General features: G+C 40.4%; 1 protein-coding gene across 1 annotated transcript; it reads right to left on the bottom strand.

The window, feature by feature from the left end:
* Nucleotides 1-6,019: 6,019 nt before the first annotated feature.
* Nucleotides 6,020-23,836, bottom strand: ccdc6a (coiled-coil domain containing 6a). The gene is made up of 9 exons (XM_030786910.1): nt 23,532-23,836; nt 21,992-22,141; nt 20,661-20,789; nt 19,915-20,018; nt 19,326-19,486; nt 14,431-14,587; nt 13,770-13,870; nt 11,382-11,503; nt 6,020-7,157 (listed from the first exon to the last, which is right to left on the bottom strand). The coding sequence occupies exons 1-9, from the start codon at nt 23,784-23,786 to the stop codon at nt 6,978-6,980; spliced, it is 1,359 nt and encodes a 452-aa protein (XP_030642770.1). The 5' UTR covers nt 23,787-23,836; the 3' UTR covers nt 6,020-6,977.
* Nucleotides 23,837-24,749: the final 913 nt, after the last annotated feature.

Below are 24,749 nucleotides of genomic sequence, written 5' to 3'. Positions count from 1 at the left end.
CATGACCGCGCTCTACGCGCGAGCCAAAAAGTTTCAACAAGCTGTATTTGATGAGATTATATATTGCAAAATCAGAAGACGCAAAGGCGCAAGTGGTCAAATTTAACCATGCATTATCCCACATCATTCCCATGAAGTAACAGAAAGAATTTAAACATTACATCTCTAAAACGTAGTTTACGTTCTGTTCCATGAAATTCTTTTCTTTCTTTTGTTTAGAGTCTTTTGTGCTAGATCATGCGAGTGCATTTGTGAACTGTGTGGTACTCACCTAATCAGGAAGGGCAACTACTGGCAGTATAAAATGACAGCGCTGCCTGTACGAAAATGTCATGAAGGATGCTTTCTAATAGCCTTTTACAAGGGACCGAATGTAAACAATGAAAAATTGAACATTAATAAACGGAATCTCTCTGGATTTTACACTGAACCTATTTAAGGATCGTGTGCGCTCTGGGCACCTGCGCGCCTTTCATCCACTGCATGCAGCTTTGCTGGCGGAGAAAAAAACCGGTTTGAAGCTGTTCTCACTGGTCCAGCTTATAGGCGCTACACCAAAGAAATGCTTCATGTTTCGCCGCAGCGTTGGCCATGCACACGCACGCAATGACTATAGTACAAAATTCACACGGATATTGTTCGCTTCATTGTTATTTCCCTTTATATCACCGTAAAGTGTGTTTAAAGTGAAGGTATTCCAAACCAGCGCATTGAACGCGCAGCATGCATGAGAGTGTGAAGGACATTTATGAAAATTACATTTCCTGACTGGGCATATTTACCTTCGGGATTTCCACGAAGTCCTCAAATGAAACTTTGAAGCCAAGTCGTATTGAAGTACATGTAAAAAATAAAACTTTGAGGAGCAGAAGTGTCCTTTCATTGGAAAGGAAATGTGGTACCATAGAGTAGCCTAATATACACTTCGCAAACAGAGTTAGTTTGGAAAAGCATGGGGAGGATGTCTCAAGCTTGGACAGTTTGTTGTGGTGATGGCATGTGATGTCTGGAGAGAAATACTTGCTAATGGTGCGAGTGGTCCAGTCAGAACCGGTTATCGGATAGCTATAATAACAGAATGTTCAGAGCGTCACCACTGGGCGCTACAATGTAATGTCACCTAACAGTCATATGTAAATTCCTCTTCGCCCAAGGGACGCAATATCAATAGTGCTTTGCTTATAACCACTCGAAACCTTATTAATAGCCTTGGAAAATGTATGTGAATGATGTTTGATGTTGGATATGTAAATTTGAATTTACCGCGTCAGTGGGCAAGCGAACGCTCATTCAAACAGTCCAAAACAAATCTTAAAGCAAACCTTCAGGCATGACATTAAGGTTTACTCTTCGGTGGCTATGAGAATACAGTATATGTGAGTATTTGAGATTTACGAATCAGAATTCTGTGAAACAAGATTAACTATTAGGTTTTATATCTCCTCATGCCATGTCTTTAGGCAGGGTGAATCCGTGAGATTCCAAATGAAGGCTTCTACACTCAGTACCTATCACGTGGAAAAAGGGTGAGCTTTCAATGACTCCCTATAGACAAATTAAAAAGAGCAACATGTATTATTTCGTAACTTAAACCGAACATATAAGAGGGGTTGTAAGACATCCTCACTCATGTAGGCTTAGTCACCTGCTAAGATTCAAGTCAGTGACGCAACCACGGTGATCACTACTTCCAATCCAAAATTAATCGATTAATAAAACAAAGTTGTTGATTTTGTAGAAGTGCCGAGTGTTCTGAAATAGAAAAACACAGCTATAATCGTTCAGATTGTTCTATCATTGGTCTAAATTGAGCCTAACTGGACAAAGTCAAACCCAGTACCTGTCGTGTTAGCCCTATCACACCCCTCTTCTCCCACCATCTCGTGTGAGCTGGTCAGGGAGGATCACTATGCTATGGAAATGGACTCGCACATTGGAGTTATTGCCGTTTTGATGCTTTGTTCTTAGTAAGGCACTGTTTCCCACACTTGCACGGATGGGACTCTGGACAAGAGGAATAGAAGCTTGTAATCCTCTCCAGCTTAAAAGAAAAGAGGAGGAACGATCTCTACATTCTATTCCATCTGCTGAAGGAGCACTACCCTCATGACAATGGGCCCTCCACACCCTTGAACTGGAAGTAATCTGATGGAGAATCAACTATTATGGTGACAAATTACTTCTGATCAGAAGGTTGTGGGCTTAACTCTCGACGTCACTGAAGTTTGACGGTAAAGCTGGTGGTAAAAATTGTTGATACCACTAATATAGCTGTAAGCACTGTGCAAAATGTCAAGGAAACATTTTTTCACCATTGACTTTCAGACATTCCGAATACATTCACATGATGCAGATCATGTGCTGCGTAAGTGTAAACGCTGCTGTTACTAGAGATGTATTTCATTTTGCCGTTGTAGTACAATGTAATTGGATAATTTCAACAAGTCTTTCTCATGATGACAACTCTAGCTTTAGAGTTTAATCCTGAGGTCTGATCATGGGCTGTTTTGCCCCAGCTTTCCCACATATAACTTCTTATCAACTGAACTGTACATATAGTAAATTCTCTACATCTTTACCCAAGTTCAAGCTAACACCTGTTCAGTTAGCACTATGAGAAATTCCAGGAAATCAAAACTTCTTTGAAACAAGATATATGTGTTTACTATAGGCGCTTTCGCACCGGAGGAACTTTTCCATAGTTATTAGAATTGTTGGAGGAAATACCCCCTTTTTCGCGTGGTATCACCGCAGGAACTTAGAACGATCATAGTTCTTAGAACGCCGTTTTGAGGGGCTTTTTTGGCTACTACTTCAGGGTAGGGACTTTCGCAGCGCAATAGGAACCTTGTGACGTAGATGTACGTCCATTGGTCCAGACATAGGTATACGATGATTGCAACCGCCATTTTTAAAGATCCGTGTAAAATATAAAGTCTTAGAATGTCTTACATTTAGTTTTTGATATTCATGTCTAAAATGTCTTAAAATGTCTGGAACTGTAGGAGGGGAGACATGGTTTTTGTTTTATTTGAGCGGTATTTTATATCCCCCAACAATGACCATTTCTGCAACGTCCAACGTATATTTGTACGTTGAAGAGGTAGCGTATACTCCGCTTCGGTAGGTGCTTGCGTGTCCGCTTGTGTGGCTGTGATCCACATTTTATCCTAAAATAAGAATGTGTTTATGTAGCTTACGATTTGAAGGCCGCGGCGGGGAAAGGGGGGACCCCCCCCCCCCCCAAAAAAAAACACACACACACACACACACACGACGCTGTGAGCAAGCGTCAGGCACAAGCGCTATGCTAGCACCCGAAAAGTACTATGCCCATCGAGTCCTTCACTGCTACTACGGTGGTAAATGCAGGGGGACATTTTTTCCCATTGGATTAGGTCTATCGCCATACAGTTTTATTTTCGTTAATAAGAAAGCAGTTATATATTATCTAATGTGCACTCAATATTTCTGTTATTCAAATTCAATAAAACTCATTACTTGTGTACACTGTAGTCTAATTTGTTGATTTCTTTTGCTGCAGTAATCGTGTTTTTTGGACGTATTTAAACGGTCTTAAAAGTCATTAAATTTGTACTTAAAATGTGCAGCTATCCTGGTTAGCCGTAAACAACGGATCCTAGCGTGATGTTGCTATACCGTCGGCCGGCTTACCTCACTTCAGCGTTCCTACTGGCGGTGCGAATGGAAACAGAAAAGTCCTAGAACGTATGTAGTTCCTATCAAATGAGACCCCAGAACTATTCGATCCGAAAGCGCCTTATTAGTGCCCTTCATTTTTCCAAAGTTGGATGTCTCTCCAGTGTCATGGTGTAATCCCTGCTGAATTGGCTTCAACAACAAAAATCAAATGAGTTTGCAGGGGAACACATGCACTTTCCCATTAACACCCCCATGGCTGTGACACTAACTTATAGTCACCCCTGACACAGGGTTGTTTTAACACTCCTCTACCCTTTCCCTCCACCCAGTTATGGCAGTAATTTTCAACTCCAGTTCTGGGGGCACTCAGCCCTGCATATCTTTGTTTGAACCCTTCATAAATGAAGAGTCTAATGATTCATTGATGAGTGGAATCACATGACATCATAGCTGATATAACTAATCAAGGGTTTGATACAAACATTTCCAGTATAGGGAGGCCCTGGGAAATAGACTGATCAGTGTTTTCCAGTCTGTTCCTCAGGTCTCTCCTTCGCCCTGCAACTTTTTGTTTCAAACTCTTGATTAGCTAAATTAGCTGTGATAAAGGAGGGTTAAATAAACAGAGGACAAAGGGTGTGTTCAGGAGTGGAGTAATGGGATAGATAGAAAAGTGGGAGAGGAGTAACTTGTTATTTGAGGACAGGGTTCAAGGGTGTGAAAAGAGAGAAGGTTCTTTCCAACTGTCTGGTTAAACGGAGGTGCTCTCTCCTTCGTCATAGTGTCTGGGCAGGCTGCATCGTGTAGTTGGCTAGGGCTGCCTCATGCAGCTTTCCTGCAGAGCCCTGCTTGGATTAGTTCAAGTTGCTTGGACGTTTAAGAGCACACACACAGCGTGAACAGAACGTAACAAAACAGTGATTGTCAATCAAAGAGAAACTCATAACATTACCTCAAAGGCAGTGAAAATAGACCAAGTTCTCATTTCTCTTTGGTTCTTTTGTTTGTTTGCATGAGACAGTCCTCCATCCTTATCAAAAACCCTGGATCTACAGCTAGCTCAGGTTCCCTATCTTCCTCTTGGCCAAACTTTTCACACACAGACTCTGACAATTTTTTTTAATGCCATTAATCATCCCATAGAGCAGAAGTCATGTAATCCCCAGTCATTAACTGGCTAGAACCAGTCTGGAGCAGCTCAGACTGGCTGTGTGGATGGCAGAAATAGAGTGAAGCAGAGGGGCTTATATTGAAATATTTCAGAGGACAGATTAACTTTGAGTTCAGGGTGCAAAGGGGGTAAAGGGAGTTGTGGCTGCAGCTTTTCGTCCAGCATCACTTAACTCCAAGGTAACTGAAGGAGTGAAATTAATATTCAGAATCTCATAAACATTTGCTGCTTCCAGGAACCATGCCACACCATTTCCTGCCAAGGCTTAGCAAGGCTCATGCAGGTGTTGGCTTTAATTATCCTGTAGTCTTGATAAAACAAAACAAAAAACATGGTGTGCCAGCTTCAGTTGGTAGGATTGTTTTGCAAAAACAAGTAGAAGTATTCATTCAAGTCTTTTATTTAAGAGCACATTCCAACACATTTTGCACTTCACTGTTGTTGCTGTCTGGGGAGTTACTGGCCTTACTTCACTCTTCACTACACCGATACCCCTATTCATACTTGTGCGTAAAAAATTTACCAAATTTGTGAGGCTCTTGAAATGTAACCTGTGATGTGAAAACACACATGCAAAAAAATACCATACCAAAACAGATACCTTCAAGTTGCAGGCAGCTCAATGTGTAAGATCCAGAAAGTACTTCCAATTCCAAATGATAAACTCCATCAATTTAATGATTCAAGGTTATTTGAGGCAAGACAAAAATAGGGTTTCCAGTAAGTCTCTTTGGACCGTCTGGGAAAAAAATTGTTAACTAGTAATGTCTACTTGTCCACTCAAATATAAATTAAAGAAAAATGCATGATGAAGTTTCATTAAATGACTAATGGTTCTTGCACAACTCTGCATCTCAGATGAATCACTACTTATGCTACTTATACTTATTCATTTTGTGCTGTGGAGACTTTAATGAGGAAGATAAAACAGTCCTTTTACAGTGTATTTTAGCAGATTACATATTAGATGTAATCTATCCGCAAGTTACACACATAGCCTGTTATGATTCATTTACTCTTCTGAAACTAGTGTAGGTGAACACAATAAACCATTTTAAGTCATTATGACTTCTTAAGACATACTGAAATCAAGCTTATATGCATAAATAAGCCAACAAAGAGTTAAGGCAAATGTGAAAGCCTACACTTCATTTGGGTGAAAAAAAAACACAAGGGAGAAAGATCTGTCTTTGTACAAGCTTTTAATCATACCGAGGTTAATTTGTTCAACAGTACCTTTTATTTTGACTGTTCACTTTGTATGTTTGTTTTTTTTTAATATATATAATATATATATCAGACATAAGTAGAGGATGTTAATCTTTCTTTATGCAGTGTTGTCCAAAGGGCTGGTCCAAGCATCCAGAGTTATATCTGTACACACAGAGACACTACTCCAGCACAGCCTTTTAAAAACGCTGAGATAGGCAATACGTTTCCTCAGAGTTTTTAGTGCCTTCCTGGCCAATGTCTAAGCGTTGTCCAAAGAGGCTTATAAAGGTTTTATACAAACAAAACAAAAACAGAAAAAAATAAACATCACACAACACTTCCATTCCACCTGTGCTTCTTATTTTGATTTAGGCCATTCTTATTAAAGTTTGAGCTCAACCAGGGATTCCTTACATCCAGACTTCAACCAGTCAAATGAATTATTACGCTTCAGCTCTCTAGCAAATTGTCAAACAAAGAAGTACGTCAGCTGTTCAGCAGAAATTTGTTTAGTTTCTTTATTTTCTCCTTAGATTTAAGTGGCTGATTGTAGCAAGAGCTTCTAACACACCACTATGGTTGGACTTGATGGGATGGGGCAGAGGTTGAGAGAGCAAGTTTCAGAAATCCCCTGAAATAAAAGAGAAACTCAACATTCAACTACCATTATCTCTCATCCTCTCCCCAATCCATATATGACTGCTCTATAGAAAACAAAACACACACAAATACGAATTCAGTTACATGGCATGGCAAAGCCAAACAGAAAGCTGGCCAAGTCAGTCAGTCAAATGCCAGGGTTAATGCTCTCCAGTGCTGCCTCCAAACCATTGTTCACTCCAGTTAGCCTTCGGTAGTGAGCCTGACCCCCTGGAGAACCGCTGAGTCACTGTCGTAGCCTAGCTTAGCGTAGCGTAGCACAGTGCATGCATTAAGGCTGAGAGGGGGGCTGCTGTGATGTAGCTGCCTGAGAGGAGCTGGACTGCACCATTGGCTGGGCTGGTGGGGGTGGAGGTGGTGGGTGCTGCACCCCTGAGTGCGTGTTTGGGGAAGGTGGGGGTGTTGGGCGCTTGAATTTGTCTGGGCTGTTGCTTCTCCTTGGGGATGGCCTCTGTGTACAAAAAACAAGGGACAAAAGAAAAAATTTGATTAATAAAAATAAAATTCTCACAATACAAATAAATTCCATCACAAGAACATATGTGGCACAGTTCTAGCAGGGTTTGTTCAGTGACGTTCCTCTTGGCAAAAGTATTTGGCTTTGAAGTGTGTCTGGGTGGCTGGCTCCAAGCTCACTGTCATTCTGGTTTTATCTGTTTGAGTGCTCCTGTGCTGGTCACCAGAGCATGACCAACCCCAAAGGAAAAGAGCCTTTGCCAGAACAAACACCTGACAGCAACCTCAGTGTTTCTGTAACAACAAACCCGCTGACAAAAAAATACAACCCCATTGCCCTTTTGGAGGTGTATGAAGAAATTACAACAGAGAGGATTTAGTGTAATCTGTTCAGTATCGCAACCTCTGACCTGTTACAACTCACAACCCTTTGAAAGTACGAGGTGGTCACTGCAACTGACGACAAGACAATCTAAGCCGACACTTTAACTAAGCTGTTCAGATACCATGTTACCTAACCAGCGTCCGCTTTTGAAAAGAATGGCTCTCACACTGTAACGTGGCCTGCAGGCAATGCTGGCTCAGACACATGTGTGACCTGATCAGCTGATATGTCTAGTACTCTGCATTGCTTACAAGCAAATAATGTAATAAAAAAGTGCAGTCAATTGCAAGAGAAGGACAGACCACTAAAAATGTCAAAATTCATGAGTATTCTATTGACATTTTACTGAGCACAGTAAAACTGTGGGAGCTGACATGTGGAGAAACAGTTTTATCAAATGAAGAGAGGATTTGCTGAGTCAGTATGTGGGCTCAGTACAGAGAATACATCCTCCATTGAGTTTGAGGTACGGTACATGCTAATCCTCTTATTTAAACTACATGTCAGCCTAAAACAGTACAAAAACTCTGACATCTTGCGCTAAGCAGCAGCCTAATCTATCAAGACTGTGTGTGGCAGGAAACTAATGGCATGTCAGCCAATCAGCTGAGATTTTCAATTAAGCAAAGAAAGGGAAAAGTGGTGACCAGGATTAGTCTAGAGAGACTAGAAACTGGGACGAGAATGCCTTGGACACGGGGTGAGTGTTCAGAGAGAACAGCAGGTCAAGGCAGGGCAGGGACTTGCGCTGGTTATGACTTTTCAACATCAAGACAAGTCCGCACCACTGTCACCTGTCAGGAGGATCTGTGGTGTTGATTTATGTCTCTTTGCCTTAAATTCTTGCATGATTAACAACCACAGAAAATTCTTGTATGAAATGAAACAGGTGATAAACAATATAATAACAGCTAAATTTAAGGCGAGAAGTTAGCAAGGATGAAATTTTTAATTATCTAGATTTAGTCAGTCATTGAATTATTTTAAAATTCCATATATTTTATCAACAATATTGTCTATATGGTCTACATTTCCTCACAGCTCCAATGAAAAAGGTTGCAAAATGACTACCATATGTCAATACTGTGTTTTGCTTCAAGTGATCTTTCAAAACAAATTAAGATTTATAAAAAGCCTAGCCCACAGTTGGGCACAGGAAGGAAACATTAGGGTAATAAAGTGTTCAAGAATTAGCATTGCAACCCTCTTAAAAACACGGCATTTCAGCCCATGTTCGATTCCGATCGCAAGCATCTCTGGACTTCAAAGCCCTTGGTTAGGAATTTGGTGTGAAAATGTCCATGTAACTGCCCCATTTCATGACCTGAAATTCTTTAAATGACTTACCTTATTACCATAATGGAAAATTCATGGCTATGATTTACTTCCCTCATTGTATTACAAAATGGAATCCAGTAGATCAGATAAAGATAGGACGACTCGACAATGAAAAATGCTCCATTTTCTGTGAGGGGTCTATAGGAGGGAAATGCTACTCCATCACTGTATCTTTCAGAAAGACAATGCAATTCTAGAGACACTAAGCAAGGGAAGAATACAGGTTTTGTCCCTTTTCACTCACACTACATATTTTCTATTGTGGTTTCAAAGGTCAGCTGGATGTTGAGACTGGGCGTGCCAAACAAAAACACCACTTATCGAGCTAAATGAGGGATCCTTTTTTTTTTTTTTTTTTTTTAAATTGATCAGTTCACTAAGATAAATTTGGTCACTGCTGATCACCACCTATCCCCTTTGGCTGATTTGTAAAGCAGAGTCTTTGGTAAGGTATCCACTTTCAAGAGTTTTATTTATGTAGAACTGATTTGTGAAAAAGGAATAAAATAAATGCAGAAATAGATCTGTGCTCCTGTGATCAATCCAATTAAAGATCGAAAAAAAAGTCAATTCATTAAATTACAGGTGTAATGGTGCGCAAGAGTCACGGTTCAGTATGGACCTCGGTTCTGAAGTGATGGTTCGGTACGTTCTCGGTGCAGTGGAAAAAAAGGCATACAAAACATGGAATTTCTTTTCATGTCATGAAATCGGGGAGGAAACGGAGTTTTTCATTTTAGTTCCGCACACAGAAATGTAGAGAACTGGAACAGTGTTATTAAAAGTTAAGACCAAAAAGTTCTCTATTCTCTCAGGCTAACTTCAATTTGAGCTCTATGTTACCATAGACACAAGCTATAGTAAATAGTTACAATGTTTTCATGTGTCTTTCATGGAACAAACAACATTTGAAAAATTTACCTATCAAAACAGGTACTGCATTGCTCCAAAATGCATAGGCAACGTATTCTTCCAAGGAAAACAAAGCTGACAGCCTGGTGCTAGACATGTATGTTAAACTTGTTTATTGTCCCTCCCATCATTTTTTTTTAATTAGACTTGCTCTAATATATCAATACTCAGTCTTAAGGTTTCTCCTCCGGCAAAATGATTGGAAGATTGGGAGTTGGGCCACAAAGTACAAGCGGACACATGGAATCTAAAATACCTTTATGTGTGTATGAAAATTTTGCTTGCACTATATATATATAAACAACTGTAAATTTAAAACAAGACTGGTGTCTTACTCAGGTAATATGCACTGACCCCATTCACACAACAAGTGAGGTCAACTACTGTTCCCACCTAGTTTGCAAACATCTCCATGGCACTGTAGCACATGTGGAGGCCTATCTGATTTCAATTCAGCTGCACCTGCACAGGTACCCAACTGATACTTTTAGTCACTGAAGCATGACAACCTGGAGTATTCACTGTCTGGCTTACTGTCTCAAAACAAAGCATGCTCTCTGTGATGCCTGACCCAACTGGCAACAAAAAATAATTTAACAACTCTCAATCCAATCCAAATTCAGTTCAGACATTCAACAAAAATCTGAAGAATCCACTGACCCTGTCACCAGGTTCCACGCTGCACATTGTTCTCAGGAAGAGACTCTTTACACGGCCTACATCCCCATAAAATCTTCACTTAGCCTATATACTGATCAGGATTTGGTACCAGAACCAAAACACGCAGATCCGTCGTCCTCAGCAGTGCACCACGATTTTTATTTTTTCAGCTCAGCTCTTGTATGTGAAATTTTTAGTTTCTTTGATATCACACTAGGACACACACTAGGAAATAGATCTAATCTCTGGGCTGGAACAAGTAAGAACTTGTTTTTCTTATTCCAAAGTACCCACAAATCGATCTGAGAAAGGTCGGATCATCATTTTCTAGTTGTCATGTGATTCTTTCTCTGCTGAAATGGCAGGGTTGAGCGTCAGTCCCAAAATACAGAACTCTCCTGTCTTGTTCAAATCGCTGATGTGGCAGTATACATTCATTTACAACAATGGAAATCTCGCAGTTATTTTCTTGATGGAGAACTGTCATGGAGAAGAGCCTTAAAATAACAGAGACAAGCTTAGTCCTCTTATAATCATTTTCTTAAAGAAGAACCTTGAAATAACAGGGAGTGAATTCAATTGTCTTTCATTCTCACTTTTTGAAGAGCTTTGTTGATGTTTGTTTGAAGCTTTGTTTTTTTCATGTTAAATTAGTATATGTTTTAAAAAAATGGAAAATGGAAAACCAAGAGTTGGTTTAATTTTCTTTCAACCCAAACCATGACAAAAAAAAACAAACCATAGCTAAAAAGCTGAGGTACCCTGGACTGGGTAAGCCAATACAGGAACCATAAACTGGGTAAACAGTTACAGCTCTAATACCGATTGATCATTACTGCTAAAAATGAGCAAGCAGATGAAAAGAAGTGTTTTCTGCAGTTAAAACGACATAGTTCCCTCAATGCTGTCTCGATGGAATCTGACCTGTACAGCGTGGGAGGAGCCTGGGTGGATGTGCAGGCCTGGGGGGGTGTAGTGGGGGATGGCAGCACGGCTGAGGGTGGCAGGAGGAGTAAACCCCACTGTATGAGTGGCATAGGACAGACCTAAAAAAAAAAAAAAAGGGTTATAAATCAAAACATTGTTAAAACCATAAACTCATTTCTTAGGGAAAAATTATGCATTTGTGCCCTTTAATAAGCACTAACTTAAAGAGACCTGCTAAAAGGTTCCTGTACACTGTCTTTATCAAGTTCTTATAATCTAAATGCAAATCACATTCAACAAACAAAAGCTGGGAGGTACAAAAAGGCAACATTTTCCTTTGGACATACTGCCATGTTCCAACCCACAAATGGAGCATGTGTGTGTTCAAGAGCAATTAATGCTTACACACATCCACCATTAACATCCTTGTTCAAACACGTCCAAAGCACAGCTCAGTGGCCATCATAACGGTAAGAAAACACAATGAAATCCATGTTGACGCGAATACTGTTCAGTTTTGTCCAAAAGCGGGCGGTCACTCCACCCTGGACAAATGGCTTTGTTTGCATATTCAGAAAAGTTTAACTGCAAAAGTACTGTGCATGTTTTGCACCGCTTCCAATATATCCCTAATGTGAAACTACGAAGATATTATTCTTACAAGTATCAGGTGACATATGATATGTAAAGCAAACACGCAGTTACAATCATTCACTTCCATAGACTAAGGAGAGACAGGTCACTGAGTCCTACATGTAGCATTGGGAATCATCGCCCGCTGTGCCTGGACAGCCCAAGTTTACCACAAAACATGTCTTAGTCAGCCTAGAAACTCTATCAAACACATACTAGGGCTGCTTGATGTATTGTATTTTTACTGTCATTGTGATATGTATTTCCATAATAAACACGTCATAAAGGGCAACAATATCAGAACGCCTAAGATTCATAAAGCTGAGGAGTTGAGGAAGAGACAAAGTGCAGAAGAGCAGCCCTATTCGGGTACAAGATAAACTTCGCAAATAGTTATAATTAATAATAGTTAAAATAATAGTTCTTAAAGGAAATTATTTAGATTTCATTACACAGCAAACGCAATCTACTCATTTTCAAGGTCATTTTTTGCAGCATACTGTATAGAATAAGACACACATTGAAATGATATACTGAAACCTTTGTTTTATCACATCTCATATCAGTGTTGCACTATTCAACAAATTTATCACAAATTTTCTCCGCTGGTCATTGGTCCCCCTACGCATAAGCATCTTTTTAGTGATCTTACCCCCGATTTTGACAACTGCATCATCTCTCAAAACCTCGGTGTGATTTTTAACTCTAGTCTCTCATATCAAAAACAACCAAAACTGCCTTTTATCACCTCCGTAATATCGATAAAATTAGGCCCATTCTAAGAATGGCTGATGCAGAAACCATTGCTCACGCATTTGTTGCGTCTCACCTCGATTACGGCAATGTTCTGTACCCTGGCCTGCCTGCCTCTATTACCAAAAGTCTTCATCTGGTCCAGAATGCTGCTGCCAGAATTCAGACCAGAACAAGGAAGTTTGACCACATCACACCTGTCTTGGCTTCCCTTCATCATTATTATTATTATTATTATTATTATTATTATTATTATTATCATGCAGCCCTACATACAATAATGTTTTCACTTTCTTGGCAGACAATGTGGGAAACTGAAGATGAAACAAACAGGGGCAAACATAAGTAATCTAGGTCAACAAATTTATACAGAGGGGAAAATTGCAAAATGTGAGATTAGTTTTGTTTTGCCTGCTTATTATAGATATGAAAAAGATGTCTTAATCCACACGAGGGGCTGCACAACTCCAGCATCTATCGTGGCTATTAAGTCATATACTTTCTTTTCTTACACTGTTTGTGGAAATGCTGCACTGAGTACATAGTCTAATGATTAACATAAAAAAGGACGAGTTTTCATATCACATAAATTATAGCCCAATGTGCTCCCTTATCTCAAAGGTACTGTTTATGCATGTAAGAGTTCACTGCCTTTATCCCATAACAGTCTTTGGAAAAACATCATACCTGATTAAAAGGTTTCCCCAAGGCATCAGGAAAGAAAACTTGAACTGAGTGACCATGTAACAGGGCAATACAGTCACAGCACTATCATTATTGATAAAAAAAATGATGGAAGCACCAGAACAAGTGATAGTGTAACCGGGTAAACATACTAGGTCACGTCAGGTAACCATTCTGCTGATGTGCTACTGCACAGGTAGATGTGTTATATAATAGTTCTGTTTTAAAGGTAACATTAAATTATATAGTGGTGAGAAATGCATGAGCATGTCATGCATAGAGAGCGTGAGAGAGCCAAGTTCCATGGTGACGTACCGGGAGAGATGGGTCGGCTAGAGCTGGGTGACGGGGTATAGGGGATGGGGCTGGACACAGTGCGTGCTCTCAGACCCTGGGCAGACATCTCATTAAAGTATCTAGACACACAGAGAGAAAAGGCTTGTGACACAATCAGTGACAAAGGTGTACATATCTGTTGAATGTGAAAGTTCAGCCTTGTGGAGAAATAAACCAATTCTGTGTACTGGGACCCTGTAATTAAACTGTTTCCGTGATATGCCATTTCAGTTATCACTCAGAGGTTTCTGTTATGTACATTTCGACTCTATTGATAAATGATTTTTGTCAGCTGACCTTTGTACCCATCTGACATAAAGAAACACCGTTAGCAGCACAGTAAGTCTGTGTAATTCTGAGAATGCTTTAAGGCCTTACAGGAAATCAAACTGAAAAATCCAAGCATTAGGTTGAAAAAATATTTGAGGTAGGGACAAACATTGAGGTAAGAGTTCCAATGAGACCACACGTTAAAAAGCATCAACTTTCTCTTTAAGGTTGTCGGCAAAATTGACATGATCACGATCACTGTCTCTGTATCTATACACAAGAGGGCTAAGGTACAGACGCTATCAGGGACAAATTAAAGTTGGGGCTCTGATCTGATTGTGGTTGGTGGGTATAACAGTGGGTCCTGTACCTCTCATCATCCATTTCCAAACTGCTCTCACTCTCAGACAGCTGTCTGCACAAAGCCTCCCTCCTCTCCATCTCTCTCTGGAGCTTCCTCTGCAGGCGAATGTTCTCCTCACGCATGTGCCTCTCTTCCTCAATGTACTGAGCCCGCTTCTCCGTGTCTGAGAGGGGGAGAGGGGGAGAGGGAGAGAGAGAGAGAGAGAGAGAGAGAGAGAGAGAGAGAGGGAGAGGGAGAGAAGAACAACAGACATACTTTACTAAAATGTAACCAGGCTACTACATACTGTCATAAAAAAAAAAAAGATAGAGGAAAGTTGTTTTTTTTTTTTTTAAAACATTTGAATAGACAGAAAAGACCATGGTTTTAGCAAACTCTGGTGCTGCAATCATGAACCTGATTACATCAGTGGACAACAGAGCTGTACTCAGAGCTTTCAAACTATTTTTATGGACAAGAGCACCCTCTGCTGTTTGACGTAAAGGCACACACCCACACTGCAACAAAAGACCTTGCACAAGAGGGTCCACATGCCCTGCTGAGAAGAGGTGAGCTGTGTTAATGGAGTCACTGAGGACTGATCTGAGACCTCATTAGAGGTGACAAAAGAGCTAGCAGCTGGAAACCTGTGTGCTGTTCAGTAGAGCAGGGATTAAAGCAAATCTCACAAGGAGGTGTGCTCCTGTAGAGGCTCCTACAGACAGTGAGTCATGAGGCCATGGTTAGACAAAACAGAAAAACAGGGATCCAGTTAGTGTCTGACAGGGTAAAATGGGCAAAAGGGGTGAAGGAAGTGAATTTGAGGCAGGTGGCAGGTATGCAGTCTCTACCATCATCTCAGAACACTGTTTACCGAGAGCAGTGCTTCAAACACGCTGATGAGAGAGATCGCAGGGCTAACAGCAAGAACACAGTGAGCTAACAAGAGTTTCACAAACAGGTTTTTGAGGCTGCAGTATAACAGTGGTGATGAGAACAGCATCCAGGAACACAAAACATGTTCGTCCCCCTTGTCATGGATGGGATACAGCAGCAGATCACCACATGGCAATCCACTCTTGTCACTGAAAAAGAATAAGAAGCAGTCCCAGTGAGTGGGTGACCAACAACACTGGACAACTGAGGAGTGCAAGACCATAGTTCACCAAGAACTAGGGTGCGTGAACAGTTAAATCATCATACTGGGAGTGATCCTATGGTATGGATTTTACTCTGTTGTTGATAGTGGCAGAGCATTAATTTCCATGACAGGAAACTGTTTGTGATCATAAATGTAACAAATTACACTGAATGGCTGCACATGTGCTGCAAATGAAAAATATGACTGGTACGCTTGACTGCAGTTCGACTGTGTAAACTTTAACATAAACAAACAGACAAACTCTGTGATGCATGACGTTTAGGGACTGAAAAGTTTCTCTTTATCGCATGAATTCTTCCAGCAAGATAACACACCATGTTTCAAAACATGTAATGCCTCAGAGGTGTTTGGGGAACTTGAAAGTGAATTCACTTTAGTTATGCAGTCAGAGATGTTTGGGAAATATGAAAGTGAATACACTTTAGTTATGCAGTCCCAGGGGCTCCACCCAACAGAGTACTTTTGTGGTGCTGGAATGTGTGACTTGCAGCATGAATGCACCATGTCCACTCTGCAATACCTGCATGATGTCAAAGCCTTCGTGTGAACCCATCCATGTGGAATACTTTCAACACCTTGCCTTGAAGAATTCAGTCTGTTTTAGAGGCGACAGGGGAGACTAAACAACCTGGTGGTAGATGGGTATACCTAATAAACTGGCTTGATATATATATATATATATGACATGATATAATCAGTAATGAAGTGCATCTGCAAGTCTGAATGTATAAATACCTGCATTGCTAAGGTAGGGGGGATAGAATGCACTAGAGATTTAAGAGTAAATAATCTATTCTTTTCATGGAAGTTTTGGAGGAACACGTCCACAGAATCAAACCACTGAATCTCAGAAAAATCACAAAAAACTGATTTCATGAATGTGTCTTGACTGCCCTCTTAATTTCCATCCTGTCTCTACTGATACTAACAGAGAGCAAAGGCTTAAACATATACTGACAAGACTTTATGAAAATAAAGGACTTTCAAGGACATTTTCCAGCACCCACTTTCCATTTTAAAAGACTCAACACAATACAGCCAGTCACTGTCTATATCAATCTCCAGCCAGAGTTGAACTTAATTTACAGCACATAACCAAGCATAATAGACTGAGATTTACCTCCAACCAGCATAAATCAAACTAAAACAATTAAAGTGATGAGGGAAAATAGTGCGCATTGAAAAGTAAAAGGTGGTAGAGTGGCTTAATCAATCATACTATGACCATGGAAAACACGCATTTCTGACTGGATGGCAAATATCTGTTAAAATCATATATAGGGATGCCTCATACATGGATCTGGTCAAAAGTTTAATCATCGTTCTAAATCAATGCTTCTGATACATCTAAATGCATATAACCATGACAACAATAGCAAATAACGACAACAGGTGTTTGCTATAGATTTATGCTCTGCTTCTCTAGGACAGATCATCTGAATGATAAATATCTAAGGCTCTACAATTTTGCAATTAAATAAAATAAAGCCCGACCGATAACGGATTTTTCAGACCGATACGATTTCGAATATTTGATGATTTAAAAATCCGATAATGATATGTCGGCCAATATTTTTTTTTCAGAAAGACACAACATAACAAATGTTAAGGAAAATCTTTGTTTTTGTGTAGTTATGTAAGAATCTTCACCAAGATAACATGGCATAACGCAATTCAAAAATAAACTTGTTTTATTGTCAGAAGCAGTACTTTGAACAAAGGTAGCCTACAACAAAATATATTTAAAGTTTTGATAAATAATGCAGTAAACTGATACAGTGACGTAGACTAAACGCTGCTGTTGAATGCATCTAATACTACATGACTGTATTCATGTCATATCGAGGACTTTGGGATTTCACACTACACGTTTGAAAGACAAACTAGATAACTCTGTTTGGCTACCAAGCCATGTTAGATACTTGTTCAGCTCCCATTTATTTATGCATCCCCTCTGGCTTAATAATTTCCAATGCACTGACTGTACCTACAGACATGCGAGTCGCAGATATATTTACCATTGCTTCATTTAGACAGAATAAGTTAGACGCTACAGTTTAATCGCTCATTAACATTAGTGGTCTTCCACTGATAAACACAGCATTAGCTTGCTTTGCCAGTAACGTAATTTAGCAATGGACAGCGTTATCAGCTGCTGTAAGCGAGCTTGCCAGAGAAAACTTTTAGAAGAGATGAAGGGAGAAATGACAGGACCGTTGTTTGTTTACTCACTAGAACTACCACGCTGTTTCATAAATAAAGCTACAATCAAATTTGTCAACAGCTTAGTCTACACTGGTGGTTCTCAATCCTGCTCCTGGGGTATCCCTGCTCTGCACGTTTTCCATCTTTCCCTGCTCTACCTTCCTGACTGAACTCACCAGTGGCACTTTTGATTGACTGTGCACACCAGATTTAATCAACAACATGTTAATCACTCTACTCAGGTGTGCTCTGAGCAAGGATAGATAGAAGATATGCAGAGCAGGGATCCCCAAGGAGCAGGATTGAGGACCACTGGTCTACACCACTCAACTACCGTGACATTAAACGTAATTTTGATGTTTGACTGAGTACCAGCTTTCACATTACTGCAGCAAAACCAGGCATGGCTGACATGAATGTCATAACATGGTTGAAGGATCCATCTTCTGTCTCTTTTTTAATTGTCATTTATCGGCCGTTATAAACGCCGATACCGATTTATCTGCAATTAGTTCATATCGACCAATAATACTGGCACGCCAATTTATTGGTTGGGCTCTAAAATATAATAATAAACTGACCACAGAGTAATTTACTGCGCATGGCAATGGGCTTATTAAGTTTTTGAATAAAGTAAGCCAGTGATATTGGCCTCTAAATAAACCTGAACTTGAATGAGAGGGTACCCTACTAAAAATGAGCTAGACACAAGGTGCGGCTCACATAAATACTGTCGGGAAAGTCAGTCTTATTTCCCCATATCGAGGAATGAAACTCTTTACAGAAAACTTTTACTGACAGGGAGACTACGTTAGATAAGCAGTCGCAGGTTTCCAGATGTTCTAGGGTACTTCAGTTTGACACTGAGGTAAAGTGCTGTGTGGCAGGATTAGAAAGTTGATATCATGGCAACACAGTGTTTGTTTGCTGTTTTTATATTAATGCTTTCAATTACGTAGTAGCGAATATATATACCAAGCCTTCATTTTTTAATTGTTTGATAAGTCGTCATAGTATAAATGGCATAATGCACTCCAAGGTGTTGGATATAGGAAAAGAATGGACAAGGCGGAGCCAAAGAACTCCATAACATGAAGCTGTGTGGAGCTGCCTTCACTGATGCCAACATACCCTAAACTGGAACTTCTCGGAGAGCATTATGCCTCACTCCCCGCACACACAATTGGGGCTGTCACCAAAGATTTGACCAAATTCAGAACACTGCGCTCTGAAAGTTCTCGGAGCACACGCGTAATCTCTTTCATTTTAAGCACTTTTCCAGAAAAGAGGCCAATTTTCCAGGTAATGCAGTACTTCAATTTCATAACGCTAAATTCAAGTACTTTAAGGACCTTGTGTGAACCCTGTTAATAGGTAAATGATCCAAAATGATTCACTGACCAGTATTTCTTTAAATTTAAGAGCTCATTCAGAAAAAGCATCATGTATAGATGCAATGTCCGAAAACCAAAAACAAACAAAAAGAAAAGTGAAAGTGAAGAAAAAAGATTTAGTTGCTCTTGTTGTGTCTATGAGGTCGCCCATTAGCACTCACGCTGCAGCTCAGTGGTGCGAAGGCTTCTCTTCAGTCTCTCCACTTCGCTTTTCAGGAAGCGAATGTGCCGCATCATGTTCTCAGGTGAGTCGATCTCCATGGAAACATCGCGCGGGGAGGGCGGGGCCGACACAGGCTGGTCCAGCTTCTCCTGCAGTATCCTGTCGATCCAACAGGAAAAGAAAAGCCCAAAGGGATCTATTAAATCCTTTACAAATTTAACTAACAAAAAGAGGCTTTGCTGCCTATTCCACTGCTCACAGCATCTAAAAGGAGCAACATCCCAACATTCATGGCTTAATCAAAATATTGTGATTCTAAAGGAAATCAATACGAGTTTCAATGTGACAGCTGTTTGCTTGTGCTGTTTGAGACTGTTTAGATTGCCCCATGTACACTCCTCATGGTGTCAGTTAAGGTGACTGGACTGTCATATGGAAATTAACCATTGCTTAATTAGTGAGCAACACATCCGCACTTGTGAGGGAGAATCCCATGACTCTTGGTCTATACACAACATATGGCTAAAGAAAAACACAAATAAAACTGCTTTAAGATCCTAAGCAATTTGGCAAAAATTTAGTCCAACCGTTTCTCTGCCTCCAGTTTGTCCATGCGTTTCCACAGCCTGTTGACCAGCGCCTCTTGTTCTTGTTCTAATGTATTCTCCAAGTCAATTTTCTCCCGCCTCAGCTGTACACAGAAAAAACAGCACACATATGATCAGTCTAAACTAAAAACACAGGTGTGGCCAATGTTATTTATATCAGTTTCTTGAAACCCCAAAACGAACGCTAATTGATAACTTGAAAATGCTCTGTATTGTTGAGACTAAAGATGTCCCCTTTGCAAATTGTTCAGCAGTGTCTATGTTGTGTACTGCAAACTGGTTCTTGCCATTTCAGCCCTTCAAATTTTGCACAGAGCTTCATTCTCATTCCCTAATGCGGGGTTTGGCTCATGTTCTGCATTCTGTGCATTTCACAGAAGTGTTCCACTAACACAGGCGGCAGAGGCTGTAGCTGGAAATTACATGAGAAAACACAACCACACCTGCTTTATTTTGGATGACTTCATCGTCCACCTGTTCAGGGAAAGTTGTCCGGTAATTAATCACTATGAGAGGTGGTAAGGGAAGCAGCCCAGCAACCAGGTTGTGGGGTTTAAAACTCATGCTTTGTGGCTCTCTGCCAATTGGCCCTTGAGCATGCCATTTAAACCCAAGGCTGAACCAGAGACACACAAGCTCAGATACAGCAAAAAAAAAAAAGATGCGTCACTCTGAATGACAGCGTCAGCTAAAATGAATAAATGGTAGAGGTAACAAGATGGAACCTGTTCTAAGGTGAGCTGTTTGGATATGGTGTCATTCTCCAGTTTCTTAATCTTCTTCATCAACTTGTTGACCTGGAACTCCTGCTCTTGCTCTAAGTGCTGCTCCAGCTCTGCCTTCTCATGCTGAAGCTACAAAGGAAAAAGAGCATGGAAAAAATAACTCTCAGATTGGAACACACACGCACAGAAAGACAGACAGAACGAATTCTTACCACAGCTGTGGTTAAATAGGCACCATGATTCAACGCAGCTCATTTGCCATTTCCTGCTTTCTTACATGGTCTAGACACTATGACACCATGGTTTTCTTGTAACCACAGATAGAAACACATTACATCCTTTTCAATATTAAAGAAAAAACATTTCTCTTTTAGGGTGTGGTGTGTGTGTGTGTGTGTTAGTGTACAAAGATAATAGAAGGCAAAAAGCCAAATATGGCTGCCAAAGACACCATTCTAATGCAAATAGGTTTATCCGGGAGGGCCACGTGCTTGAAATGTAAGGACCACATGCAAAATTTAACAAGTCTCACTCAAACAGCACTGTGCACATAAATAAATCTCGTGTTAGAACAAGAGTAAGCTGGGGAAAAAAGGGGGGTTTATATCACACCCGGGAAATGGTTGCATTTTCCAGCAGATAACTTATAGACAGTGGCTGGAACAAAAACCAGAACCCCAGTCCTCAAACGAGGAACGAGAAGCAGGACAAACATTCCAGAAATCTCTTTCTTCTCACTGATATGAACTGATACACAAACCTCTGAGGCAGCCCAGCACTGTGTGAAATGGGTGGAGGAGAGAGAGAAAATCCTGTATAGACTGCGAGAATGGACAAAAAATACACTGTCTGTATGATCATAGAATTACACTCATGTATGTGGTCCAGTGAGATTCCTTCTGCTGTCAACACACACACACACACACACAAGTGGTAATTCAGAAACCTCCCTTCAACATCACTGCAAACTGACAAAATCTGACTGTTTCTGTGGTATAACTGAACAACCAGCATCCAGTCCTATAAGCCTGGCCTAGAGCCTACTGCACTCTGTCATTTCACAGCACAGTGACAACCTTCAAAACTATATAACCTCGATAAATCTGATAACTACAACAAATCTTGAGACTTTTACACACAACAAAAGTAGTCATATGTAGTGAGACACTGCTTCTCCAGTCTTGGGGGAAAAAGGTGTTGCTTCTCACGAATGACCTCACAATGTTTCGAACATTCTAATGTGTTACAGCAGACTCATCCCTTATCTCAAAAGCCTCTCACAACATTGACTCCAAGATCTCGGTTCTAAGCCCTTAGGGGGTGATGCTTACCTGCATAAGTTTTCTTGACAGGTCATTTGTGAGAAACTCCTCCTCCTTCTCATAGTTCACAGCAAGAGTTTCTTTTTCTTTCTGGAGGGCCTGGATCTTCTTAAATAAGGTGTTGGAGATAAACTCTTCCTCTTGTTCTGCTCTTGCTTGCTGAAAGGACAAAACCCACCCAATCCCCGTTTAGAGATCACTTTGTTGAGTTCTAGCGTTTCTTTCCTTTGAGCATATGCAGTGATTTACCCAAGTATAATCTCACTATTCACAGAACACTGTAAAGCGCAGAGGGCAGAGGACACATCTCTCATTGTGGATATTCTAATCCAAGGACGCACAGCTCAGGCCCCAGATCCCATAAATACTGCTGGATTTTGTGTTTGTCAACCATTACGTGTCTCTGATTGGCTGGGGAATGTCCAAACTCATTACATTGGTAAAAATCGGTCTTTGATTCTGTGGTAAGGTCAAAAATGCCCATGCAAATGCCCAACCCATGGCACAAACCTTACACCTGTCACAAAAACCCATAAACCATCTCCTTTCTATTCATGAGTGTCACACTTATTACCCAAAGGATGTTATGTTAGTTCAAGTCTAATACTTCAGAAATTCTTACAATTACTGTGGTGAGGTTATTGTTTTAAATTCACTGATACTTTTGGCTAGTGGATGGAGGTAATGGAAATCTACTCTGGCCATTTTCCCCTGTAACAGAATGGAAGTTCCCCAAATACAGAATGGGTCTGAATAGACCAATGATTCAGACACGGGAAGCTGACGCAGTCTGGACCTACAGTTAAATTACAAGTTAGTTGAATGACACAAAGACTCACCCAACACAGAAACGCCACGACAACTACGGTTAATCGCATAACAATGACAGTTTTAAGAATCTGACAAAATCATTTCGTTTGACTCGATTTAGCCGAATTCAGCAAGTTCATACAGTGTTTAAACTTATTCTTTTCCTCAGCCATACCAAGCATACATTTTACCGTAAGGCTGGCTCTATCTGGTAAAATGGCAAGTCTGGCTAGTCTACCATTTTTTGGAGAATGAAAGCGTCCTGTCCTGGGTGGGTTCTTGTGTTTGACAAGTTCTAAAGGGTCGGTATATGTTTGGAGGCCTACAAAATTCTAAACTAATCTAAGTAACATTAGCCATGTAGAGATGAAGCAAAAGCAAGTTAGCTATCCAACCTACGTATAGCACATGCTAGCTAAAGCTAGCAGTTGTATCGCTTAGCTATCCTATCATTACACGATGTGTAATTCACATCTGGCAGGACACCATTATCATCACCAGTTATCTGAAATTGTAGTTCATAATCCTGCTAGGTTAACTAGCTAGCAAAGACACCTGTGAGACACCAAGCTTGCTAATTCAGTAGTTAGCCAATATCGGAATGATTAGCCATGCTAGTGTCAACAATGATCTGTCATTTAACGTTAAGGTGAACTTAATATTCTCATCTTGTCTGCAAATCCACGAGAAAGATTAACGTGAGAACTGTTTCTTTGTATCAGTAAAATGACCGACTCACAATTGTAACGCTAGCTTTTCGCAGATCTCGGTTCTCCTCTTGAAGGGCTTTACATTTCAGTTTGAACGTTTCCAGCTCGATTTTGAGCACTTTGTTCTCTTGCTGTAACGAAGCAAGGCGGTTCGTCAGCTCTTCAAGTCGAAATTGGGAGATTACTATGCCTGGCTTGCCGGAGGTCGTAGCTGCGGATGACAGTGTAGGAGCTGAACTGCTCCCCGCTCCATCGGTATCGCTCTCGCTAGCACTGTCCGCCATCGCCGTGCCGTGCGAGAGGGGCGGCCGTGGAGAAAAGCAGTGATTTGAGTGGGAGAGCAGAGAGGGAACGGTGAACAGAACAGTGAAAGGGACGACCCTCCGGTTGAAACTAGAAACGTTTTCAGGGGGTAGCGCCGTCCTGTGGCTTAGAAGACAGACGATTTAGAAGAATAAACACGAGCGGAAAGCACTTTACTGGGAAATGTTTTAATTTCGATATAAACCGCCCAAGAGATCACGCACTATAGCATACATGGATATGACGTGGATTTCAGACATAATGCCAAATGTATAACTGGATATCAGCTAGTGATTGTTGTTTCATCTGATATGATCTGATTCTGATTTACCTCTATTACTCTAACATCAATGTATTTATTTAGAAAGTTGAGGCCGTGTAAATTCCAAATCATGTGCTCTGTAAATGGTTACAAAATATTGCCCAGAACAAATTGTGAAGAGTTTCATAGATCGACCTTCATCTGCGAGAAAATATGATTTAAGTTCATTATTAAAAAACTATGTATTTATGTATCTATTAAAAGGCGACAAAAGTTCCGTTTATTTTTCATTTCTTTTTAATTATAAAATTTATAAAATAATGTTAATTAAACCAGTCTGTAAAGTTGGATAGATATATATCAAGGCGAGGAATGGGGAGCACTCTTTGAGTTAAAGATACTTCAGTGCCAACAACAGTTTGAAAAATTTTAAAACAGGGTGATCATTTTTCTCAGACTTCCTGTGTGGTACAACACCCGTTGAGAAAGACGTTAAATTAACTCCATTGCTTTGTTACATGATTCAGATGAGATTATTATACATAAGTATCACCCAAAAACATAAACTAGCTTTCAGATGATCGTACCTACCGAATAAGATTAAAAAAAATCGTTGGCTGATCGACGTGAAGTTCGGACACACTCATTATACAGTTTGAAATGAGCCCATGACCAAATATTT

This window comes from Chanos chanos, chromosome 10 (assembly GCF_902362185.1).
Source record: "Chanos chanos chromosome 10, fChaCha1.1, whole genome shotgun sequence".
Classification (NCBI taxonomy): Eukaryota; Metazoa; Chordata; class Actinopteri; order Gonorynchiformes; family Chanidae; genus Chanos; species Chanos chanos.
Note: the sequence above shows the minus strand (reverse complement) of the source record. Positions and strands in the feature narration are given on the sequence as shown.